General features: G+C 38.5%; 1 protein-coding gene across 2 annotated transcripts in view; it reads left to right on the plus strand.

The window, feature by feature from the left end:
• btbd7 (BTB (POZ) domain containing 7) overlaps positions 1–21,777 on the plus strand; it is a 50,447-nt gene that overhangs the window by 10,454 nt on the left and 18,216 nt on the right. For both annotated transcript variants that reach the window (XM_065255812.2, XM_065255813.2), the window contains exons 2-3: positions 12,790–13,006; positions 14,233–15,357. In XM_065255812.2, the coding sequence (XP_065111884.2) occupies positions 12,925–13,006; positions 14,233–15,357 (1,207 nt within the window). In that variant the 5' untranslated portion in view covers positions 12,790–12,924. The remainder of the gene's footprint in view (positions 1–12,789; positions 13,007–14,232; positions 15,358–21,777) is intronic.

Consider the following 21,777-nt stretch of genomic DNA (forward strand, 5'->3'; position numbering starts at 1 on the left):
AGTGTTACTGCGCCGAGTCGAAGTACTCCCAAAAGTGCTGTTCCGCCATACAATATAGTTCCGCTTAGAAAAGCGCTACGTTTTATTTTGTACCACCAAACTTGCTCGTATAACTACTCGTCTTAAATAGGAAAACGTTGATGTGTTTGGTCAGTTCTAACTTTATCTCTGAGTGGTACCATTGAATGAATAGGGCTAAGCTAAATGCTATTGAAGTGTCGCAGCGCGCCCCAGCGCTTACGTGCACGCACACAGATGATAGAGGGATGTATCAACTCTTCTTAGTTAAGGTAATAACATATTTTAATATTGAAAATGAGTAGACTATTCCTTTAAATGTCCTAACATAACTAAGGCCTAGTCCTGGATTAAAGGGATAGTTCACCCAAAAATTACAATTCTGTCATTATTTACTCACTCTCATGTTGTTACAAACTCGTATTAGTTTCTGTGTTCTTATAAACATGAAGGAAGATATTTTGAGAAATGTTTGTAACCAAACTGTTCATGGACCCCATTCACATCCATAGTAGGAAAAAAGAATACTGTGGACGTAAATGGGGTCCACAAACTTTTTGGTTACAAACATTTCCAGGGCTCGACATTAAGGCTTGTCCGGGACAAGTGGATTTTTTGAAGGACAAGTGTAAGAGAAAATTAGTTGTCCGACTGGACAAGTTAAATTTCAAGCAATGTTACTTAACGTTATGTGCCGTTAACGACAGAGCAGAATGCGCAGCGCAAACACCGAGCGGAATATTGAACAGAGAGTGCAGCGCGTCGACACACACACACACACACACACACACACACACACACACGTTTACACCATACTGTTTATTGTTACTAAACAAGCTGCGCGTGCATGAAACCTGATCGCCGAACACGGAGGGGCGGGATGGTGTGGAGTGGAGAGTGATGTTTCTTCAGGCTCTGGCGTGAATATAATTGACAGACACTTCAACCGCATTTTCATCCCTGTGTGTCAAAAAAAGCCAATTTAAGTCCGTATTTTTTCTCTTCCAAAGTTTGGTAAAAACGCATAATGGGGTTAAAATCTTGTTTAAGAACCTGTTTTATAATGAGAATCTCTTTTTCAGCGCGCCTATGTGTGTGTGCACCTCAAGACAGCCGATTTGAATCTGACAAGAGTTCGTCACTTCAAGAATCCCACACAAACATTACAGCGTAAATGCTAGGATTAAGATTGATTTTATGTATAACAAATAATCTAGATACATTTACCCTTATAAGTTTTTTAAAACATGGTAATTTTTTTTATGTTTTGCTTTAGTGTTTTAAAGTCAGGCAATCATTGAAATGTGGGCAGCAGATATAGCATCTTTCTTCAGAAAGAGTAGCAAGAAGCAGCCAAATAAATCTTAGTAAAATACATTTCAGTGGTCTACAAAATTCACGTGATTTTCTGGTTTTTGCAATGAGAGGTATAAATTCTGGTTTCAAAGTAAATTTCAAAAGTTTTATTTGATTAAATAGTTAAAAAAAAAACTTGAGGTTGAATTATGACTTTAAAGGCACACAAGGCAAGTCTGAGTATTATTTGTCTACTAGCTCCCCCTAGTGTCTGGGAAGTAAATGCGTTCTATATCTAAGACTATACGAGACTGAAGGACACCGGGTCGGATACAGCGAACTTGCAAGTGGGGTATTCTTCCTACAGACGGTAGGGGCGGGCGAGAGAGTCTTCATTCGTCATGTAATGAATCATTTAACCATATACCGACTTACGAAGATGATTTATTAACATAAAAATGCTGCCTTGTGTCCCTTTAAATTGCATGTTAATCTCAATTCATTTTAATTAAAATTAAAGTATTGTAGCAATTGTATGTTATACATCATTGTGATTAACTCACCTATAATACTTAATAGTATTTTAAAGTTGGATGATAGAAATTTTATGTGCCACCCCAGAGTAACTGCTGGCCCCTGCCTGGCCACCTCTATGAAAAATCCCTGGCTCTGCCACTGATTAGCAAAACACAAAAAATACATTATATAAATCTTTACCCGGACAAGTGACTTTTGTGCATGGACAAGTAAAACATAAATTTACTTGTCCAAAGGACAAGTTCCTCAAAAAGTTAATGTCAAGCCCTGATTTCTGAAAATAGCTTCCTTTGTGTTTATCAGAACAAAACAAAATTGTACAGGTTTGTAACATAACGAGAGTTAGTAAATTATGACAGAATTTTCATTTTTGGGTGAACTATCCCTTTAATCTAAACTCTGTCTAGGAAACTGCCCCTTAATGTTATAATAATTCAGTATACCTTTTGGGACTTTTGTTAAACCTCTATTTTTTATCTATTTAAATCTGTAAATGCTGGCATGACGTGAAGAAAAAATATATTTAAACTAAGATGATGGATGTGAGAAATCTTCAAAAATGAGATTCTGTCACTAAGTCATGCAGTCAGTAACTATTTTAAGATCAAGCGAAGTGTTTAACTAATGTATGGTCTTATAGTACATTATCTTATTTTAAAGCTTTCTTTTAAATAGTTACATGTTAAATAGTCATCACATCTCCATTACTGACTGACCAAGAAAGCATTGACACTTTGCCCAGGAACAGTGTTGCATTATTTAAAAGGGCTTTTCTGACAATGAATGAATAAATGAATGAATGCAAAGAATAATGACAGGGAAATCCTTTGGCGTATGTGTTTGTCGATTCTTTCCTTGACCACTGTGGCCCAAGGATAATAAACATCATCATCAGTCAGGATAAATCCATATTAATTACTTGAAATTCGTGCTAGAGACAGGTCTCTCATTCCTCATTTATTAACTTGGGGAATTTCCAGAGATTTTTGAGCTTTGGTTATGAATTTTTGCTCTCTGATGCTTTTTATTAAAAAAAAGAATGTCTCACAGCTGTCTGAAACATTGAAGTGACCTAATACTGCCCCTTTTTTATTGTTTGCTTGGTAACAAATCAGAGTTGCCAATGCTGGCATCTATAAAAGGCTCCTGGACGGTGGCCATGCCCCTCAGAAAACATCCCATTGTCTTGTGCTGGTCTGACCTTTTAAGACCCAATTAGATGTTTTATGAAATTGTATTTGCTGAATCTCACATTTTGAGGAGGGGTTGTGGGCAGAATATTGTGTAAAGCATTCCTCAAGATCCCTTTGGGAAAGGGCGAGTCTTGTCCATTACAGCACCACATCTCCTGATGAAATGTCATGTTTCCTCATCATCAGAAAAAGAGGGCGGTTTGTGGGGCACAGTGCCCTTCACGAATAGTGAACTCCAGTAAACCCCAATGAAGCTATAGGCGTAGCAAACATGCAATATAAAGTCAAAGTCTATAACAAACAACCTGCATTTAAGGTTTTTGCTTCCAATATTGTAAATTACACAATTCTCAGTATGGTCCATCACTGATGCACAGTGCTTTGTAGAAATTCAGTAGAAGTGCAGGGCACGTTGGACCAGATGACCTGCAGCTGGCCTGGTGTGGCTTGGCGCTCTTCTTACACAGTTTCACATAAGCCAGACTGCCACCCTTTACAGGAAGCTGCCACGGGTGTCTTTGACCTCTCCAAGCTCCCTTCGATACCCATCTCCCCACCTCAGAGAGAACTAGACACACTGGAACAGAGAGTTCTTTATACAAGTGATTTTCAATGGACATTGCTTATGCTCAGTGGTCTGGCAAAGTGTTTTACCCCAAATACATTAATTTTCTTTCAAACACTGTTTTAGCTCACATTGCTACCTTGCGGTCTCAATTCATTTTTGCATTTACAGATGTCAGTAAAGTTCTGGCACATTTGGGCGCTGGGTTTATGAAGTGACTATTTGTTATTTGCGTGACGATGCTTTTGCACTTTTAAACTGTGTGCAGAGTTGTTTTGTGTCATGCTTTATGGTGTCTGAACATAATTTTTAAACATTGCCTTGCTGGCTCAAGTATAACCACGCAACCAGATATAATCTAAGTCCACAAACACCCAACATATGGGGCACACCCTCTCAAAGTGATGATGGAATACTTTTTTTGGGAGGATCCACAGACAAGAGCCTGTAATGCAGTAAGAGTCATGCTAAAGTGCAAACAAATCTCTTCCCTTTGCATAATATTTAGGCACAGCTAGGCCTGAATACAATATGCATACTACACTCTACATTGATGTATTTAAAGTCGCCATGAAACGGAAGTAGCGATTGCCTTATTTTCCCCGTGGTGACGTATATCCGAATGAAACTGCTTTTGAGATGAAATAAGGCAGGGCTGGATTTGAATTTTTCCATCGTTTAAAGTTGGGTCGTATTGCTAATCGCTGCAATCTTCTCCCGGACCCTGCCCACCTGCCATACTTATGACCGGAAGTGAAGAGAGATCGTTTTGAGGAGGGGAGGAGATTTGCATTTTTGATTAAAGATTATGAGCACACACACATTTTTTAAAAATAATGAAGCTCACAGATAAGTCATTTTTTAATAATACCACAATATTTATATATTTATATAGTTTTTCATTTCAATTTCATTGCGAAGTTCACCTCTAAAACAAAAATTGACTGATTATATTTAAGATGGATATCTCTTTCTGTCCTTGGCCGAGCACAATTATAAGTTATATTAAATAATATTCTGGTTCTTTCTTGCTTTATAATGACATTGACCAGGGCGGTAACAGCTCTAGATTAAAGGGGTCATAGCGTGAAAATCTGACTTTTTCCATGTTTAAATCAATGCTATAATTGGGTCCCCAGTGCTTCTATCAACATAGAAAACGTGAAAATAATTAACCCAGTAACTTTGTTTGGGTAAGGCATTTTCTACAAGCATGTCAAAAATGTGATCGTTCAGATTTCACCTGTTTTGTGAAGTAGGTAGCAAGGCCAATTACAATAATACCGCCCCCTTAATCTGCACTATCCAACCACAGCACTGCCATTTAGTGCAGAGAGAAAGAGAGAGAGAAAATTATTGACAGCACAATTGAGTTTCAGTTAACAAACCACCATCATTGTGATCAGTGTTTGGGTTTCATCAGCTCATTTGCATTTTAAAGGACACACCCAAAACGGGCACACTTTTGCTCAGACCTAAAAAGTGCACAGCAAAATCACCAGTGTTAAATCAACACTGTTGGTGTTTATATGAGTAACACCAGACCTGGTCGTCCCCACATGTACACCAGCAGTGTTGATTTAACACTGGTGATTTTGCTGTGTGGCAATTTTAACATGCTATAATAAATTATCTGTGGAGTATTTTGAGCCAAAAGCGTCACATATTTATATTTATTTATCTTTAAAAAAATCTCATAATATGATCCCTTTAAATAAGGTGCCTGTGAAGTGCAGTGGTTATCGCGTGTCTTATGTCTTTGTGTTTCGGCAATATTTACATCTAGAGTTGTTATCATCTGTTTACATTACATATGTGTTATAACTATCACTAAAAGCTCAAAATATGAATACATTTTTTTCTCACAGACCTATCGTTTGTTTTCTGAAGATTTATTAACCCATCAGGTTATATATGGATTACTTTAATGATAAAGCTTTGAAACATTAATCCCGGTTAATGCTATTATAAAGCAAGGAAGAGCCAAGTTATTATTTAATATATCTGAATGTTTTCGGCTGAAAAAAAATTCATAAACATCCATTACAATTTTATTTTGGGGGTGAACAACTAAAATATGGCAAAAATATTAAGTAGTACTAGTTCAAAACTTATTGAATGCATACGCAAATAAATAGGCTAAAGTGTATATAAACACACTGGGGCAGGAAGTGTGTCAAATTTTATGAATGACTCACTTTCCGGTTTTGCTGAAAATTCCCAGGGCACAGTTTGGATGTAGCCCAAGTTGAACTCAAATCACAGTGTTTAAAACATTGTTGTCTGCTTCAGACATTAAGGGTCTATTTAGACAGTCTGTCTGAAACAGGTGCTCTCTTGAAAGACTGACCTTTCTTATCAAGCTGAGCCTTTTAAACCAGAAAAACTTAATGCTTACATTGATCAAGAATCAATTTTCCTATTCCGCTGGAGTCTAATCAAGAATGAGGGTAAAGCTGGGCCAGAGGCAGCTACAAGGAAAACCGCCTCTTGGAATTGGTGAGCAAGTGTGCACGTTGATTTATGTGACCCAATTCAAGGTTTCAGATGCATATGGCACAACATTTCCCAGTATTTCATGCAGTGTCTTTTATCTTTGCTATTACAAGGCAGACTGAAACAAAACATTGGTTTTCTGAAGCATTTAATGCCATTTTTGTCGAGGTCTACCTAGAGGGGTAAAAACCCTGGAGGTGCATTAGGTATTATTGATACTTTTCCCTGCAGCAACGTTGCAGAGGCTCCCTATTGATTTGCCTAATGTGGCAAAACTGCTCCACTCTCCTGCTTGCTTACATAACTGCTGTCTGTTTTAGAGGCTGCTCTGCTCCGTTAAATAACTGATCATTTATTCCCTCTTCATTCCTGTCGCTCATGTTGAGGGACAGTTGTTGTATTGGACACTGTAATTATCACTTTTCACCAGTGTTGTTGTTTATAATGGACCTGCACCCCCCTTCCTTCATGTAAGGGAGCCTTATCTTTGGCTAACGGTTTCTGCGCTTTATTAAACAACTGCAAAATGTACCGTGACTTCACCTGATGGAGAGTCTGGCAGCGTTGAGCGAATACAAATTCAGCAATATACGCAAAGTTCACAGTTGTCGTAAATTTGCAGTAATTGTAAATGTGATGCGTTCTCCAGTGGCTGTCTAGAGGCTGCCTGTTTACGCATTGCTAGAATGATGAAATATGTGATAAACTGTTTCTCAGCTTTGTGGCTCAGTCTCAACAGAGTTTGTTTCGGCTTGAGCTTGTCATATTTTTTTAAGTTAACGGGGTCATGATATGTGTTTTTTATTATTTTATTATGTTCTCGGAGACTTCTAATATCGCTTAAAGTTTTTTTGCAGAAAAACATACATTATTTATTCTAATTGGCCAAGCTGGCCCAGTCTATTGTGATTGGTTACCTGCTTAAATTGTGTTTTGTAAATTTCCTTCTCCTTTACCACAACCGGAAACTTCAGATTCTCAGTTGTAAACATTAGCGATACAATCCGTTTGGTCTGATCAGTTTGATCTTGATCTTCTCATAATGAAGGTGTAGAAGAGAAAGATCAACCAGAACTACCTTTCATTTCACAGTGGTATGTTGTTATTTTGTAACTGCGTTAGAAACGTTTAAGACATATAGTTATAAACTACTCAAAAATAACGTTCACACGCACACCATATCATTGTCCTATGCAAAGTTAAGGATGTGCATAAATGGTTTAATATTTGATCTGCAAAAATAATTTGAAATAGAAAAAATTATATTCAAATGTTTGTTTGTCTTCAATGGTCATCACAGGGTAAAGCCTACTGCTCATTAAATGCTTTTCCACTTCATCTGTATTGTCTTTTACAGACTTTAATGTTAAATAACAGGGCTCCTGACTACCTTTTTTTACTAGGAGCACAGTGGCCCCCAACTGAAAATTTTAGGGGTGCAACCAGAAAATTAAGGGGCACACACCCTAAATTAACATGCTAACCAAATATTCACATTTCTACTAATTTACACTGTATTACTAATAAATACTTTGATAGATGCAGAAAGTACAATGTGCTGTTTCAAATTCAGATTCGTTTGGTTGTCCGTTTTTGGCCACTGATTCACATTATTTAGACATGCTTCTCCGCTGCATCAGCGCATCATGAGAGATTTGTTAGCTTCCTGTTATATATCCTACTTTATTTTGTTTATACAGCTAAACAAGACAGACATGAAGAAAGAAATGAAAGTGGGAACATTTATTATATGCGGTGCTCTGTGGAAAATAAACCAGATAACTGCACATGGCTGTTTAACAGTAAACAGTAGCAATAGCTTTGTCTTTGTTGTTAAATTAGGCTTGTAACCTTGCACAGTCAGCAATAAGGTATTAAGCCTGTTTACGTTATTTGTAAAATAATGTTAAATTCAGATATTCTTGATAGATCCGTCTGTTGTTCTTTCCGGATAACCACAAAGCAGAGTTTTCTTTGCAGCTGGCATTATTATAATCAAAAGAACAGGCTTTCACTGGAGCAGGTAGGCTTAATATGGTTGTCTTTCTTTTATAAAGTATTTGTCTTTATAATATTGTAAATAATATAAATATTTGTTTAAATAAATTAATATTTGTTTGTTTTTATAAGCTCAAATATTTAAATTTAGTACTGAAAATTCCCATCCTCCCTACCCAAAATAGTTTTTACTGTGCCTGATAAAGTCCTGAAAGGATTATTTGGGCAACAGCATTTTTTTTGGCATTCGATATACACACTACTGAAGAAGTTAAACCAGGCCTCGCCCACAAATTTGTGCATACTTTGGGCAAGAATTCTTTAAATTAGAAATATTGTGCCATTTTCACTATACAAAAGAAGTGCATTGTAGTTAATTTCCCCTCAGCATGGACTTTGGAACTTTTCGGACCTTTTTTATGCTCGTAATAAGACCCCTTTTATAACCCCAGGATATCAGATAGACCCAGTTTGGAGTAAAATAGCACATGAATATAGTTTTTATTTATTTTTTTAGATGGAGAGGGCCAGAAGTCAAATGACAGCTCTGTCTTGCCAAGTAGACTTCTCTTGATTGTCTCGTTCCTCCCTGAGAGTTCGGGCCATTATATGTTGCTGACAAACAGCACTTTCTTTTGTTTTCATTGAGCATTCAACATCAAAGTCAGTGCATTAAAACTGCTGCTTTGATGTTTAGAAAATTCCAAACACAGCATGAAAGAGACAAACTCCAAACATAGACTTACAATTACATGTGCAGGGCCCTCGGATGACACTGCTAGGACAAACGGAGACCAAATGTTGTATGCTTTTTGTTTGCGGTCTCTGCCTCGGCCATAAGGTTGGTAATGTCAAAAGAGTTATGGGAATCTAATCTCGTTTCATTAAAATGTTACTGAAGTCGATTGTTGGCTTTGGGGACAGGCATTCTATTTCAGAACCAGCCCGCTTCCACTGACTTGAAAGCCGAGTAATGTTGTAATGGAGCAAGTTAGACAAAAACAAACACAAGTTATGGCATAACAAATTTTAAAAAAGTATAACAAACACAAAGTTGTAGCAATCAGTTATGTCACAGAATGGTTCAAGACCACAATGTGGCAGTGTTATTGGTGGACTTGTTGCTCAAGTTGTAAATCATTGCGTTATTTCGCTCGTAACGCAAATGGTTGTGGGTTCAATCCACTGATCTATATAAATGACTGGATTGCGCATAGAACGCTTAATGAAGCCACTGCAGAGTTTGAGCGGCCATCTTGCTTTGCCTAAGTACTGTTTGCCCAACTATTCATTTAATTGAATGCTTGGACATACCAATATGGTAATGCAGTGGATTCATATATGACGTCTTTCTCAATCCAATCATTTATATAGATCAGTGGTTCAATCTCAGGGAACATGCTTGCTGAAAAAGAATACCTTGTAATGCACTGTAAGTCACTTTGGAATTAATCGTCTGCCAAATGCATAAATGTAATGGTGCTTTTCTTATTGCATAGTACCCCACGGGTCAGGTCGTGTTAGCTTACCTTACTTTGGTTTTTGTTAGCTTTTCCATTGAGTTTAGTACTACTACAGAGTGGGACAGATTATAGACGTGTACTTATATTTGCGCTGCCTTCTGCTAGTGACGTCATACAAAAAGTGGGAGCGAGCATCGTTGAAATGCAGTGTTTCTAATACATTAGTCTGCCACAAAATCTAAATTGACCAGTAGAAATAGACGTTTGCACATCTTGTTTATCACTTCCTCTTTCTTACATGACAGTTTCTGTACAAACACCCATGGCGTCAGTTGACAGATGTGCCGCCACAAACTGCAAGGAAAACACTGTTAATGTTTTCCTGATTCTCAGCCTGTGGATGTTTTTCACTGCTAAAAGGAAGTTGGGAACTTACAAAAAAAGCACAGATGACAAGAGGTTTGCTTGTGAGAGCGCAAGCATGAATGTAAAGCTAATCTTGCGTTTAATGACTCTGGAAGTGACCAATAAGTGACCAATCAGACCAATTAGTGATCTGCAATGTTTTTACGTCATGTTTTAGTATTAGTTCAGCTCGCTTGGAACCTCAACCGAGGTGATACAAAAAGTATCAGGTTCTACGTACTGTACCCAGTGGAAAAGCCCCAAAAAGTAAGCTGACCCAACCCAAACGTGTGGTACTATGCAATGGAAAAGCGCCAATAATGGACAAGAGACTCCAGAGGTTGATCTAGTATTAAGAAAGTGTACCAGGAATCAGGGGTTATATTATTTGAATTTACATTGTAATGCTTAGTTTGTACCCTTGCATATTTTTATGTAAAGCTACGCATCCAAAACAAGCTGAGATCTGTTTTTAAATAATTTGTTGCTATATCAGTATATCAAGTCACTGCATGCACCAAGTACTTAACATTGGCCCAGCATGAACACCGTGAAAAACAAAACTTACATTTTAAAAGAATTATACAGAGACATGCAAACAGCGTGACTATGCTAGAACACTACTGTAATAGTTAACAAAGCCCCCCAGCTATTGAAAATTACCAACGTGGTTATTTTTGGGCACTGCGTAATACCATGGGTGCAGCAGGCGCAATGATACGGCAGCAAATCCTTGATTATTACCCCGGAATGGGAGCCATATTGGACTAGAAAATCGCAACTTTTAATTTTCCATCGGTTTTTGTACACAACTTTCCATTTTAAGTTTTAAATGGAAAAGTTTCGAAACTCTGGTCATTTTTAAGCGCGATGCTGCTAATGGTCTAATCAGATTCAATAAATTATGCTAAGCTATGCTAAACGTGGTACTGCCAGACCCGGAGATCAGCTGAATGGAGTCCAAATCGGTAAACTTAACTCTAGGTGAGCTGGAAAACAAAAGTGTCCCTTTAAGCTACAAAGTAAAATAGTCATGCCATATAAATATACAAGGGGTGATCAAAACTTCAGAGACTATGCACATGATAAACAATGTAAAACTTCACTTAAAGTAACAGTAAATACAATAAAAGTGACTAGATGCGGTTCGGATAATATACTATTATTCAAATATTTGTAAGTTTTGTGTGTTCTTTAGGATCAAAGTGAACATTTTGTATAATTTTTTACCACGGTAAAGTGACTTCTACTTGTAATACTTCACTGTTGTGCTTCTCTTTTCATTGCCTTTCTTTAAACACGCTTTTCTTAAAATGCTGTTCCTCAAAATCACAGTGATCAGCCGACTTCAGATATCCCTAAATTTTGTGTCAGACAAGCTATGATAAAAGGGTGGCTGGAAAGGGCTTGAACATCTAGCATTCACATGAAATCAAAATTTAAAAAAGTAAAAAGTTTCACCTTTAGATGAGTTTTCCAGATCGCATCACACATTTATTGTATAGATATAAATTTGGCATTAGTTTATGATTATGATATGAGAATAATTCAAAAAAATTTCACATTATCAGTGATGCTTTTTTGTGAGAGCATATTTTCTTGAATGAGCACATACAGAAGTAGCCATGGGTCAGATTTTCAAATTCGCACAATAGTACAGACTGTCATTACAGATTCACTGATTCATTGAAACACTTCTGAATCACCACAGCGTTAATAGACACAACAGCTAAATGTTGCAAAAGCGTGTAGTGAATAGAAACTGTTAAAGCAATTGAAATGGGCCCAAATGAAATCCTGCAGTCCTCACTTTTTCCTGATTTGTTAATCATGGCAGCTGACATTGTATTGTTGATTATCTATGTGTAGATACTCAGTTAATTCTTAGTCTAGAAAACTGTTCCCGTACAAGTGGTTTTCTGTAAGTTACCGAAAGTTGCTTCTCTGTCTCCTCAGCCTTTTTGCTGACTGCTCTTTTCGGCCTGGAAAAATGCTTTTCTTTTCCCCCACTCTCAATGTCACAAGTGGGGGATGTTAGGCGTTTATATCTCCCTAAACTGTCGTGGGCTCCCCCTATGAGGTGATCCCAGCGGCACAGTGTTGGAATGTAATGTGAAACATAAATAACTGGAAGGAGCAATAGTTCTTCATCTGGATACGGCAAAACCCAGCCTTACACCTCCCCATGAAAATACATATTTGGCAGCGAAACGGGCATTTAGTTGCCAGTTCAGTTCAAAGGAGGATGTCTGGTATTTTAGAAATGATGTGCCGATGGTGTGAACATGTAGGCTTGAACGCTCAAGGCCAAAGCGGGGTCACAGGCCAAAGTTTGGAGATTAGAAAGGACTATAAAGAGTTGTTTTGCTAGAGCAAACAAGCCAGTTGTGCCTTTGTGTCAGATTGCATTAGCATGACATCAGTTGGAGGGTTTAAATAAGTCCAAATCCTCCAGCGCTATTCTAATGGCCTTCAAAAGCTGAAGTAAACATCAAAGCTCTACATATGTAGTCTGGTTAGTTTGATTGTATTGTTATTTCTTTTCAGATTAGAACAAGAACAATTCAATGTCATTGTACCAGATAATAAAGAGTAAAAAGAAACAAAAACACTCATCTTTTTAAATTAAATCAGCAGTACAGCATTAAGACTTGATGAATCACTTGTGCTTACAGAAATCAAGGCTCATCTTCGTTTGTGCCAAGTTTCTTTCTATAGTGAAAAACTTGATGCTTATCCAAATTTAATGACTCTCTACATCTTGTTGACTCTTGTTTTACTCTTTCCATTCCTTCCTCTCGTTCTGTCTCTTTCACAGGAATGACTGACATCGCTGCAGTGCCACTACATTCATATAGGTCTCAATGAGCGGAGCAGTGAGCTAGTCAGAGTTCCGACGCTCATCCATAATGATCCAGCGGGGTGACTAAGTGGAGGAAGAAGGGGGGAGAGGATGGGTGTGAATGCCTCCAGCTACCCACACTCGTGTTCACCTCGATTCGGGGGTAACTCGCAGACCCAGCAGACCTTCATAGGTAAACTTTCAGAATTGCTGCCCTTGATTCCATTATGTTGCCAATTTTCAATTATAATTAAACATGGTCAGATATGTTTAATTATAAACATATAGATATGCTCAATATATTGGCCAATATTTTGTCATTTTGAGTTCCTGAATTTACCATGGTTTCCGATTTGACAGCCTGAAAATGCGCTGTGCAAGCAGTGTTACATATTTCTCGTCTTTAAACACATATATCAGAAGTATGGTTTTTCAGTGGCTCACATTGCAATTTAACAGAAACCAGAAGATCATTTATAAGAACAGGAAATCTTAAAAAAATAACATTAACATTTAAAACAGTTCTCATTGTGTTTGTAAAGAGAGCAATACGCATTTTGAGATACCGATCTAACTGTATAGAAAAAAAATCTCATTACTTTTTCTACCAGCTGGGATAGTACTCATTCTTTCACTGTAACATTTGGCTGTATTCATTTATTTAAAAGCTTGGAAATTGTATCACAACTGTCAGTCGCTTTTTGTCTCGTACCCCACAGAGTTTTGGGTTTAACTGCATATTTTCATGTCTTTGCTGTCTGTGAGATCAGTAAAATAATGGCGCTTTTAAAAAGCTAAACCATGCATGACAGTGGGCCTGCGATGAGAAGTGGAACATTGGATAGAAACATGAAGTGTCGTCAGGGAGATAGATATTAGCTATGCTGGGGTGGACATTACATGACTTCATAGTTTCCCTTTTTTTTTTGGCAGGTAAAAATTTAGAGATTTAGATCGGGGGAAAAGTTCAAAGTGGTTTGTGGATGCATTCTTTCCATTTGAAACTGAATTGTTTATATGCAGTGTGACAGCAAAGTCTGATCGGAGTATATTGCACGTCTACAAATATGAGATAAATTGTAATGGATTTGTTCTCGAATTTCCATACATTTTGAAAATGTCACTCAACATATTAAAAAACACCTGAAAAATCACTTGCATTTTGCCTGAAGATAAATCTCTTTGGTGTTTCGTAGGTTCAATTTAAATAACATTTATAGAGTTGGCTTTGCATTCCGATTTTTGCCATCTGTGCTCTGTCATTAAAAGTCAAATGTATTACTAACACTTAAAAAAGAGCATCTTTTCAGATTGCACTTATCTGGAATAAACTTCAGCAGGCCTTACAATTCATTTATATTCAGGCTGACAACTTTCTCCTTTCTTTCTCTTAACACAATGTGTTTATTCTGTCTCTAGGCTCCTCCTATGCACCACAGGGTTATGGCGGTGAGTCTAAGCTCTACAGCCTAGAACATGGCCCTGAAAAACCTCAGGACAAGAAGAAAAAGAGCTCCGGTTTGGCAACCCTCAAGAGGAGATTCATTAAGCGACGCAAGTCCAGTCGGTCGGCTGATCATGCTCGGCAGATGCGTGAGCTCCTCTCAGGGTGGGATGTCCGTGACGTTAATGCCCTGGTGGAAGAGTACGAGGGCACAGCAGCACTCAAAGAGCTTAGTCTGCAGGCAGGCCTGGCTAGGCCCGAGGTTCGTACCCTGCAGCGGGATTTGGCCACCCTTTATCAGCACAAGTACTGCACTGATGTGGACCTGATCTTCCAGGATTCCTGCTTCCCAGCCCACCGTGCCATCCTGGCTGCACGCTGCCCGTTCTTCAAGACTCTACTTTCTTCATCACCAGGCTACGGGGCTGAGGTGTTGTTGGATGTTGGCACGGCAGGCATGGATGCGCCCATGTTCTCCTCATTGCTGCATTACCTTTATACAGGCGAGCTGGGCTCAGAAGATGCGAGGCTGCAGAATGTGGATGTGCTGGTAAGGCTGAGCGAGGAATTTGGTACTCCTAACTCCCTGGAAGCGGACATGCGAAACCTCTGCGAGCACATGCCGTATTTTGACTCTCTGCTTAGTTTTTCCTCCGACTCCGAGCTTGTGGAAGCATTTGGAGCAGGCGGACCTGCTCCGAGCATTGGGGGGGTTGGAAGCGCAGGTGTAAGCCATAGCTCACCTGATGAGGAGCTGAGGGCCCACAAGGCTGTGCTCTCAGCCCGCTCGCCATTTTTCCGCAATCTCTTGCAACGACGCATCCGGTCGGGGGAGGAGATCACCGAGCGCACTCTGCAAACCCCCACCCGGATTATTCTCGATGAATCCATCATCCCTAAAAAATATGCCCGTGTGGTCCTGCAATGCATGTATACCGATGTAGTGGACCTTTCGTTGGTTCTGCGTGGGAGCCCCTCCGAAGGCAGTTTGGGTGAAGTTCAGGCTCTGGTGGCTGGGAGAGGATGCATGAGCCGTGCAGAAGAGGCCATGGAGCTCTACCACATCGCTCTCTTCTTGGAATTCAGTATGCTGGCTCAGGGTAAGTCTAGCTTGATCTTATTCAATATTTCGGATTGGCTTTCTACGTGCTTTTCTACTCTTTCGTTTTCTCTTTCTCTCTCCCAATCATTTCATACTCCCTTGGCTTTGTTTACTGCCTGATTAATTCACAAGCTGTCAGGGGAAGACTGAAGGAACAGGGTGCGGTTGCTGTAGTTTATTCACCTCATGTTGGGATTACTGTTTGTGGCAGATTCCTGTATGTGCCCAACTTACAAGGACTACAACCTATGCTCTCCCCTTAATATCCTCATCCATTGTTAAATAATGGATTTAATTTGGGAGAAAGAGTTTCTATGGGCTGGTATTTACATAATTAATTCTCTTAAAATCTGTGAGGTAATGCATAAGCATTTAAATATATTTCCTCCTTATGAGTCAAGATAGCCTGACGGCCAGTGCAGAGATGCATTTTGGTAGTCCTCCTGCAAGGCACAATAGCCCCGGGACGTCGGCTAGCGATTTTGCGAGCCCTGAAATTTGCACATTACTTTAAAGATTGCCTGGGCTGTACGTATCACGGATCCGTTTAACCACTAACCAATAACAAAATAAAATGTACCAATATAACAATGCATACTAGAACAGCTCTGTGATGAGACGGCTCTCCTTACAATATATAAAGAGCCCTAGAAGAAAGAACTACCAGTAATTGAATTGTGTGGTCTCTTGATAGAAGTTCATAACTTCAGTCTTTGTCTGCAAATGTGTTTTTTGTCTGCAACAAACTTTTATCCTAATTTTAGGTTTTGATTGTAAAACCCTCTCATTAGAGGCAGCATCTTTTTCCCTTTACACATTTACAGGTTTTGCATCCTTTGCTTGAGTACTTTTGTTTCATCAGCTACATTTGTGTATAGGCAGTTAATCTGTTTGTTTCACGAAATGATGCATGCAGCCTGGTTGTACAAAAATGTTTTTTTTTTTTAAAGAGACCGTTGTCTTCCAATGACTTCATCTAAAGTGTATAAGACACCGCGCACCACTGGACAGGTCTGCAGCGTCAGTGTCAGCTGATCCTCATGACCTGTTGGTCAGTGGCGGTTTGTAACAGATAGCGATCAGATTCAGCCCTGTCACCATAACTCAATGATGAGCCTCAGTATGGCTTGTTTTCTTTCAGAACATGCTGTGCTACTTGCGCTGTCAAAAGCAGACTTTCTGTTTAATTTTTTCCGTCAGTGACATGAAACATATGGCAATTAAATACAAATAACTCATGCAACTTTCATTTGATTTTCCTTTTTTTATGATCTCATCTGATTATTCTCAGAACACTTGTCAGCTACCATTTCTGGTACTTCTCAACAGCCGTTTCGTGAATTGAGAGAGTTGTTTTTCTGATCTGATTACTTTGATTACCTTATCTTTAAAACGGTGGACTAACTTTATTATTAGTAAAATCACCACAGTGTTAAGGTGATTAGTGGAATTTCATTTAGTTTTGCATTTGCAAACTACTCATTACAGTTCTAGGGTTGGATATTATTAACGTCATTCCATTTACTAGTTTTGTAAGGTGCTAGTCAGTCATCCGTCGGGTCAAGAAAGCCATAGACGGAGCACTCAACACTGCAAGCGGGCAATCAGAGAGGTCATTTCAGTACATGTGTGTTGATGGCCTCTGGTGGGATATGAATGTGCTGGTGACCTCTAGGAAAAGGAGGCACAGCAGTCATTTAACACCAAGTCAGCAGCTGGTGGGGGGTTGGTACATGGCAAAGATAATTAATGTGCTGACCGGGCAGACACACGTTGATGAAAAGCGCTCCATTGCTCTGGAACAGACTCTGTTCTGCGGAGACAATCATGCAGTTCACACTAACTGCAGGACATTAGGTCCTATAGCTGATTGTTTAAAAAGATGAAAAATAAAAACTGTAAAAATATGGATGTAGTGTCTGTGACGGAAGTTTTTTAAGCTCTTTTTGTGAAGAGTAGTTGGTGGAGCCTGCTGTCGCCATCTTGGCCGTGCATCACTTGCGGATAACCAAAAATGGGTAAAGAGGCGGGACATGGGTGGCTGTTTGCTGAAACCACGCCTGCGTAGCTCAACAGTAGGGAAAGAAGTGACAGTTCACCTGTCACTCAAGTGGCCGTGGCCTTAATTATGCAGAACTTTAAGGCTTAATATAATTTAATAAAATTATTTACGAAAAAATTAACTACCGCTCACAGTTGTCACGAAGGGCAAAATTAACTATATAGAAAAAATCACTTTTTATACCCGGCTGTAAACATATTATCTTCTGCTGCAAAGTTACCATGGGGGTCTGTTAGGGTGTAACGATACATCAATATGGAACGATACATTGGTTATATTTCTAAAGATCCGATGCACCAATGCCACAAATAAAATATCGATATGAAGTACCTTTATTTTGACACCTCCACATTTTTATTCCTTAATGTAACATCTACGCATTTTTGCCAAAGCGCACATTTTCTTTTATTTTCCGTTTTTTGTTTTGTTTTAGCAAGTTAATGCGATGCAGCAACAGAGCAGTTGTAGCGGTCACATATACTAGTGGATTTGTATATAATAACATCGGAGGAAGGCACCAGTAGTGGTATTGGGTTCAATGCTGTGCCTGTACGCTTTTTTAATAGACATCAATATTTAATTTTGTGACTTTCATGGCAGGTGTTTACTTGCTGTTGTGCGAGCAATTTATTTAGATTCGTATGGAGCCAATGACAGGTTTTAATGAATAAAAAGAGAGATGATTCACGGGCCGTTCTACTTCAAAGTGAGGACACGTGAGAGATTTGACTGAATTGACAATGAAAAGAAAAAACAGGGAAAAAATACAAAAACCTAACAGGGCAGCTGATGTAATCAGTGCTTGAATGTTAAACATAAAAAATTATTAAAAAAGGTTATGTGCTTACAAACCATATTTGTTGACTTGATTAGTTTGCTATTATGTCAGCTATGAGAGAATTAACATATGACACCTACGTGTGTGTATATATAAGTGGCTTTTCAGTATTTAGCAATTTGGCTCTTAGCCCAAATGAATGAATGGCATTGTATAACCTTAGCGTAACGCAAGTTATTTGCATACCAGTCTCAAGATGCATTAGCAAATTAAAAAGGATCAGAGGGAATAATAATTTCTCCTGAAAAGCTAAATTGAAGCTTTTTTGGTTCGATAGACCTTAAGATATGAAAATGTAAATAAAATTGTAAAATATTGCCCCTTTAAATGTCATACATTACAAGGGCACTTAGAAATATCGTCACTTTGTTTCTATATCCTGGCTGACTGGATGCAGCTAAGTTTACTTTTGAGTTTTGATATGAACCGATGGACGATTGAGTGATCTTTCCAGTCACTTTTAAAAAAAAAAACACATTGCATCCTGCAATCAGGATCTAACAGTGTGCATGAGTTCATGCAAAATAATGGTCCAGAAATCTGGATGTGGAGACTTGCATTGGCAAGAGCACATTTAAGTATGATGGAAATGGGTCGACATGAAGCTCAAAAAAGCTTTTTTGATGGGGAGGCTGTGATTTAACTGACAGACAGTGACATGGAGCCTAGCGCGACACTGCACCTATGATGATAACATTAACTGACAGCCTGGCGTGCCATAGGTCTGTTCTGTAGTGCAAATGTAATGCATGCTGCATCAGTGGGCTTGAAGGGTGAGAGCTAAAGAGAGCTGTGCACATTTCTTCCACTTCTTACACCCCTTAAAAATGCATTGCTACTCATTTGAGAAAAGAGATGTCTGGGGATAAAAGAACGAAATTATTCACTAACTTAAAAACCTTTGTACGTTCCAGTATGCGTTCATTTATATTTTTTTTCTTTGTTCAGCTCGTGGTTTTGTGGCACTATTCGTTAAGTTGAATAGCTCAGACTTTGATATTTCATTTTGATCCAACAATGGAATTTGGGCAGTAGGATCTTTATACAAATCCGTAAAGCATGACCAAGGTCTTTGTGACCTTGTTTTTCTTCAAGCATGATCACTAGATAAAAGAATCACTGAATCACTAGATTAAATAATCACTGAATCACCAGATTAAAGAATCGGGTAATGAAGCAAAACCCAATTAAATCGTGTGTGTGTGTGTGTGTGTGTGTGTGTGTGTGTGTGTGTGTGTGTGTGTGTGTGTGTGTCTTTCTGTAAACTGCTTTTAAAGAGATAGTTGATTGAAAAATAAAATTCTATCATGATTTACTGTTCATCTTAGAAGTTGTTCTAAAGAAACCTTTACTATTTTGTTTTGCTGAACACAAAGGGAGATATTCTGAAGAATATTTATAACAAAGCAGATCAGGGGCACCATTCACTTCCATAATAGAAAAAAAAACTTTGGAAGTGAATGGTGCCCCTCATTTGTTTGGTTGAGGTTACGTAAACAATGACAGAATTGTTATTTTTCTGTAAACTTTTCTTTAAATATAGGTGAAATGTGCTATTTTCTTGTCATTTTATTTATACTTTTTTATTTACCCTTTTTTTAAATATCCATTTATAGTACCCAATAATAAATTACCCATAAGAGTACCCAAGGTCTTGTTGCTAACAAACACAGTCACCTCAATGTCACCCCTTTAGTTAAAGAAATATTATGTACACTATGTTTATCTTTGCAAAGAGTCCTTTTAAAGGGACGCTACTCTGCTTCCATGGTGCGTCCACACCAGCTTGTTCTGACGCCCTTTACAGTGTCTTTCAAGTTGAATAAAATATAAAAAAAACTTTCTGGCCTAAAGGCAACGTTTTGATTAGTATTAACACAGATTGCTGATGGTGTTTCCATTAAGCCTATGAGAAGACTGTCTGCTCCATAATGATTCTGTGTGTTACAGCTTGTCTGAAAGGTCATGGAGAATTTTAACCCACCACCTCTCTAGGGCTCCTGCACTCACCACTTCTCATTTTCATCTTCGTATCTTTCAACAATTTCCATCTTTCACGTTCAGTCATATAGAGTGAGCTAATTTTCCACTATCTCTGTCCTTTTTGACATTACCCTCCTAATCTCGTCTTCTTTTCCCATTTTTTTTCCCTCTCAGCATGCTGCAAGTTCTCTCGCTCGTCCACTTGCGCTCTCTCTCTCTCTCTCTCTCTCTCTCTCTCTCTCTCTCTCTCTCTCTCTCTCTCTCTCTCTCTCTCTCTCTCTCTCTCTCTCTCTCTCTCTCTCCTCTTCCTATTACTCTGTCTTTTTCTATCAAGCTTCGGGGCTCTGGCTGGGTAATTGGGGTACTGACTTGTTGGAGGCTAATAGCTGCCCTAATGATTAGTCCTTCACTGTCCCTGCTGCCATCCCCTGTTTCTCTGCTCTCCTGCAGTATCAGGTGTGCTTAACTGTAAAGTGAGCACAAGAAATCCATTAGGTAGTTCACACCACATCAACTTGATGTTAGTTTCAGGTCTCTGGCAAAATTAAATATTTTGTATGAATATTATTTTGCTTATGATTATCAGTTTGACCCATCTGTCAACAGCTCCACATAAAATGTAAAAATCATACACCCTTTCCTCATCCTGGGTATTGACATCATCCTTATTTCTCATCACACAAGCTATGTCACTGTTCTTTCATATAACTCCCACATGAAGAGGTTCTTTCGTGGGTTTTACTAAGCAACATTTTCCTGGCCTGTGTGCCTTATTTTCACCCACATTTTAAGGTCCAGGTGAAGCAGCAAACGTTTTGAGACAATTTTGTTACAAAATTCAGTGGATGTCTTTAAATATGGGTAACAAGTTTTGAGAGTTTCTTTTTTATTTTAGTGGCTGAAAGGATGATCAGATAAGTCAAAGTATTTAAAAACACAAGGGGTGAGAAATGTGTCGAATCTGTTGAGTAATGTGCGCGCCTGCTCATCAGGGAACCATCATTTAGAGGATTTTTGAAAGGGAAGTTAAAGTCTTGGGGGCACAAGATCAAACCACTAATAAGGTCAGTTTCACACTAACTCTTAAGAAGTACTTCTGTGTCGTTTTTAGACAAATGATCACCAGCGAAGAGAGAAGTCTGTGATTCACATTTGATTTATATATTGATTTATTTACAAAGGCCATGTTATCAATCACAAATGCACAAACAAAGCATTTTTTCTTCCTATCTCTTTGCTTGTGTGGAACAGTATGCATCCTTTAGTTTAGAACTTCTCTTTCTTTCTTTATAAGCTTTAATTTGATTTTTAGTTAAATTTAGCAGTCTGGTGTAGACACACTTTGGGCTACGAATTTGAATTGGTATTTTTTTCTGTGGTGAATGCGTATCCGTACGATTTTCATTTTTGATGAACTATCCCATTGAAATGTTTGCTCTGTCATCATTTACTCACTCTCATGTTATAAACCTGTATACGTTTCTTTGTTCTAATGAATGTAAAGGAAAATATTTTGAGGAGTATTTGTAACCAAA

The sequence above is a fragment of the Paramisgurnus dabryanus genome, chromosome 12, assembly GCF_030506205.2.
Source record: "Paramisgurnus dabryanus chromosome 12, PD_genome_1.1, whole genome shotgun sequence".
Lineage (NCBI taxonomy): Eukaryota > Metazoa > Chordata > Actinopteri > Cypriniformes > Cobitidae > Paramisgurnus > Paramisgurnus dabryanus.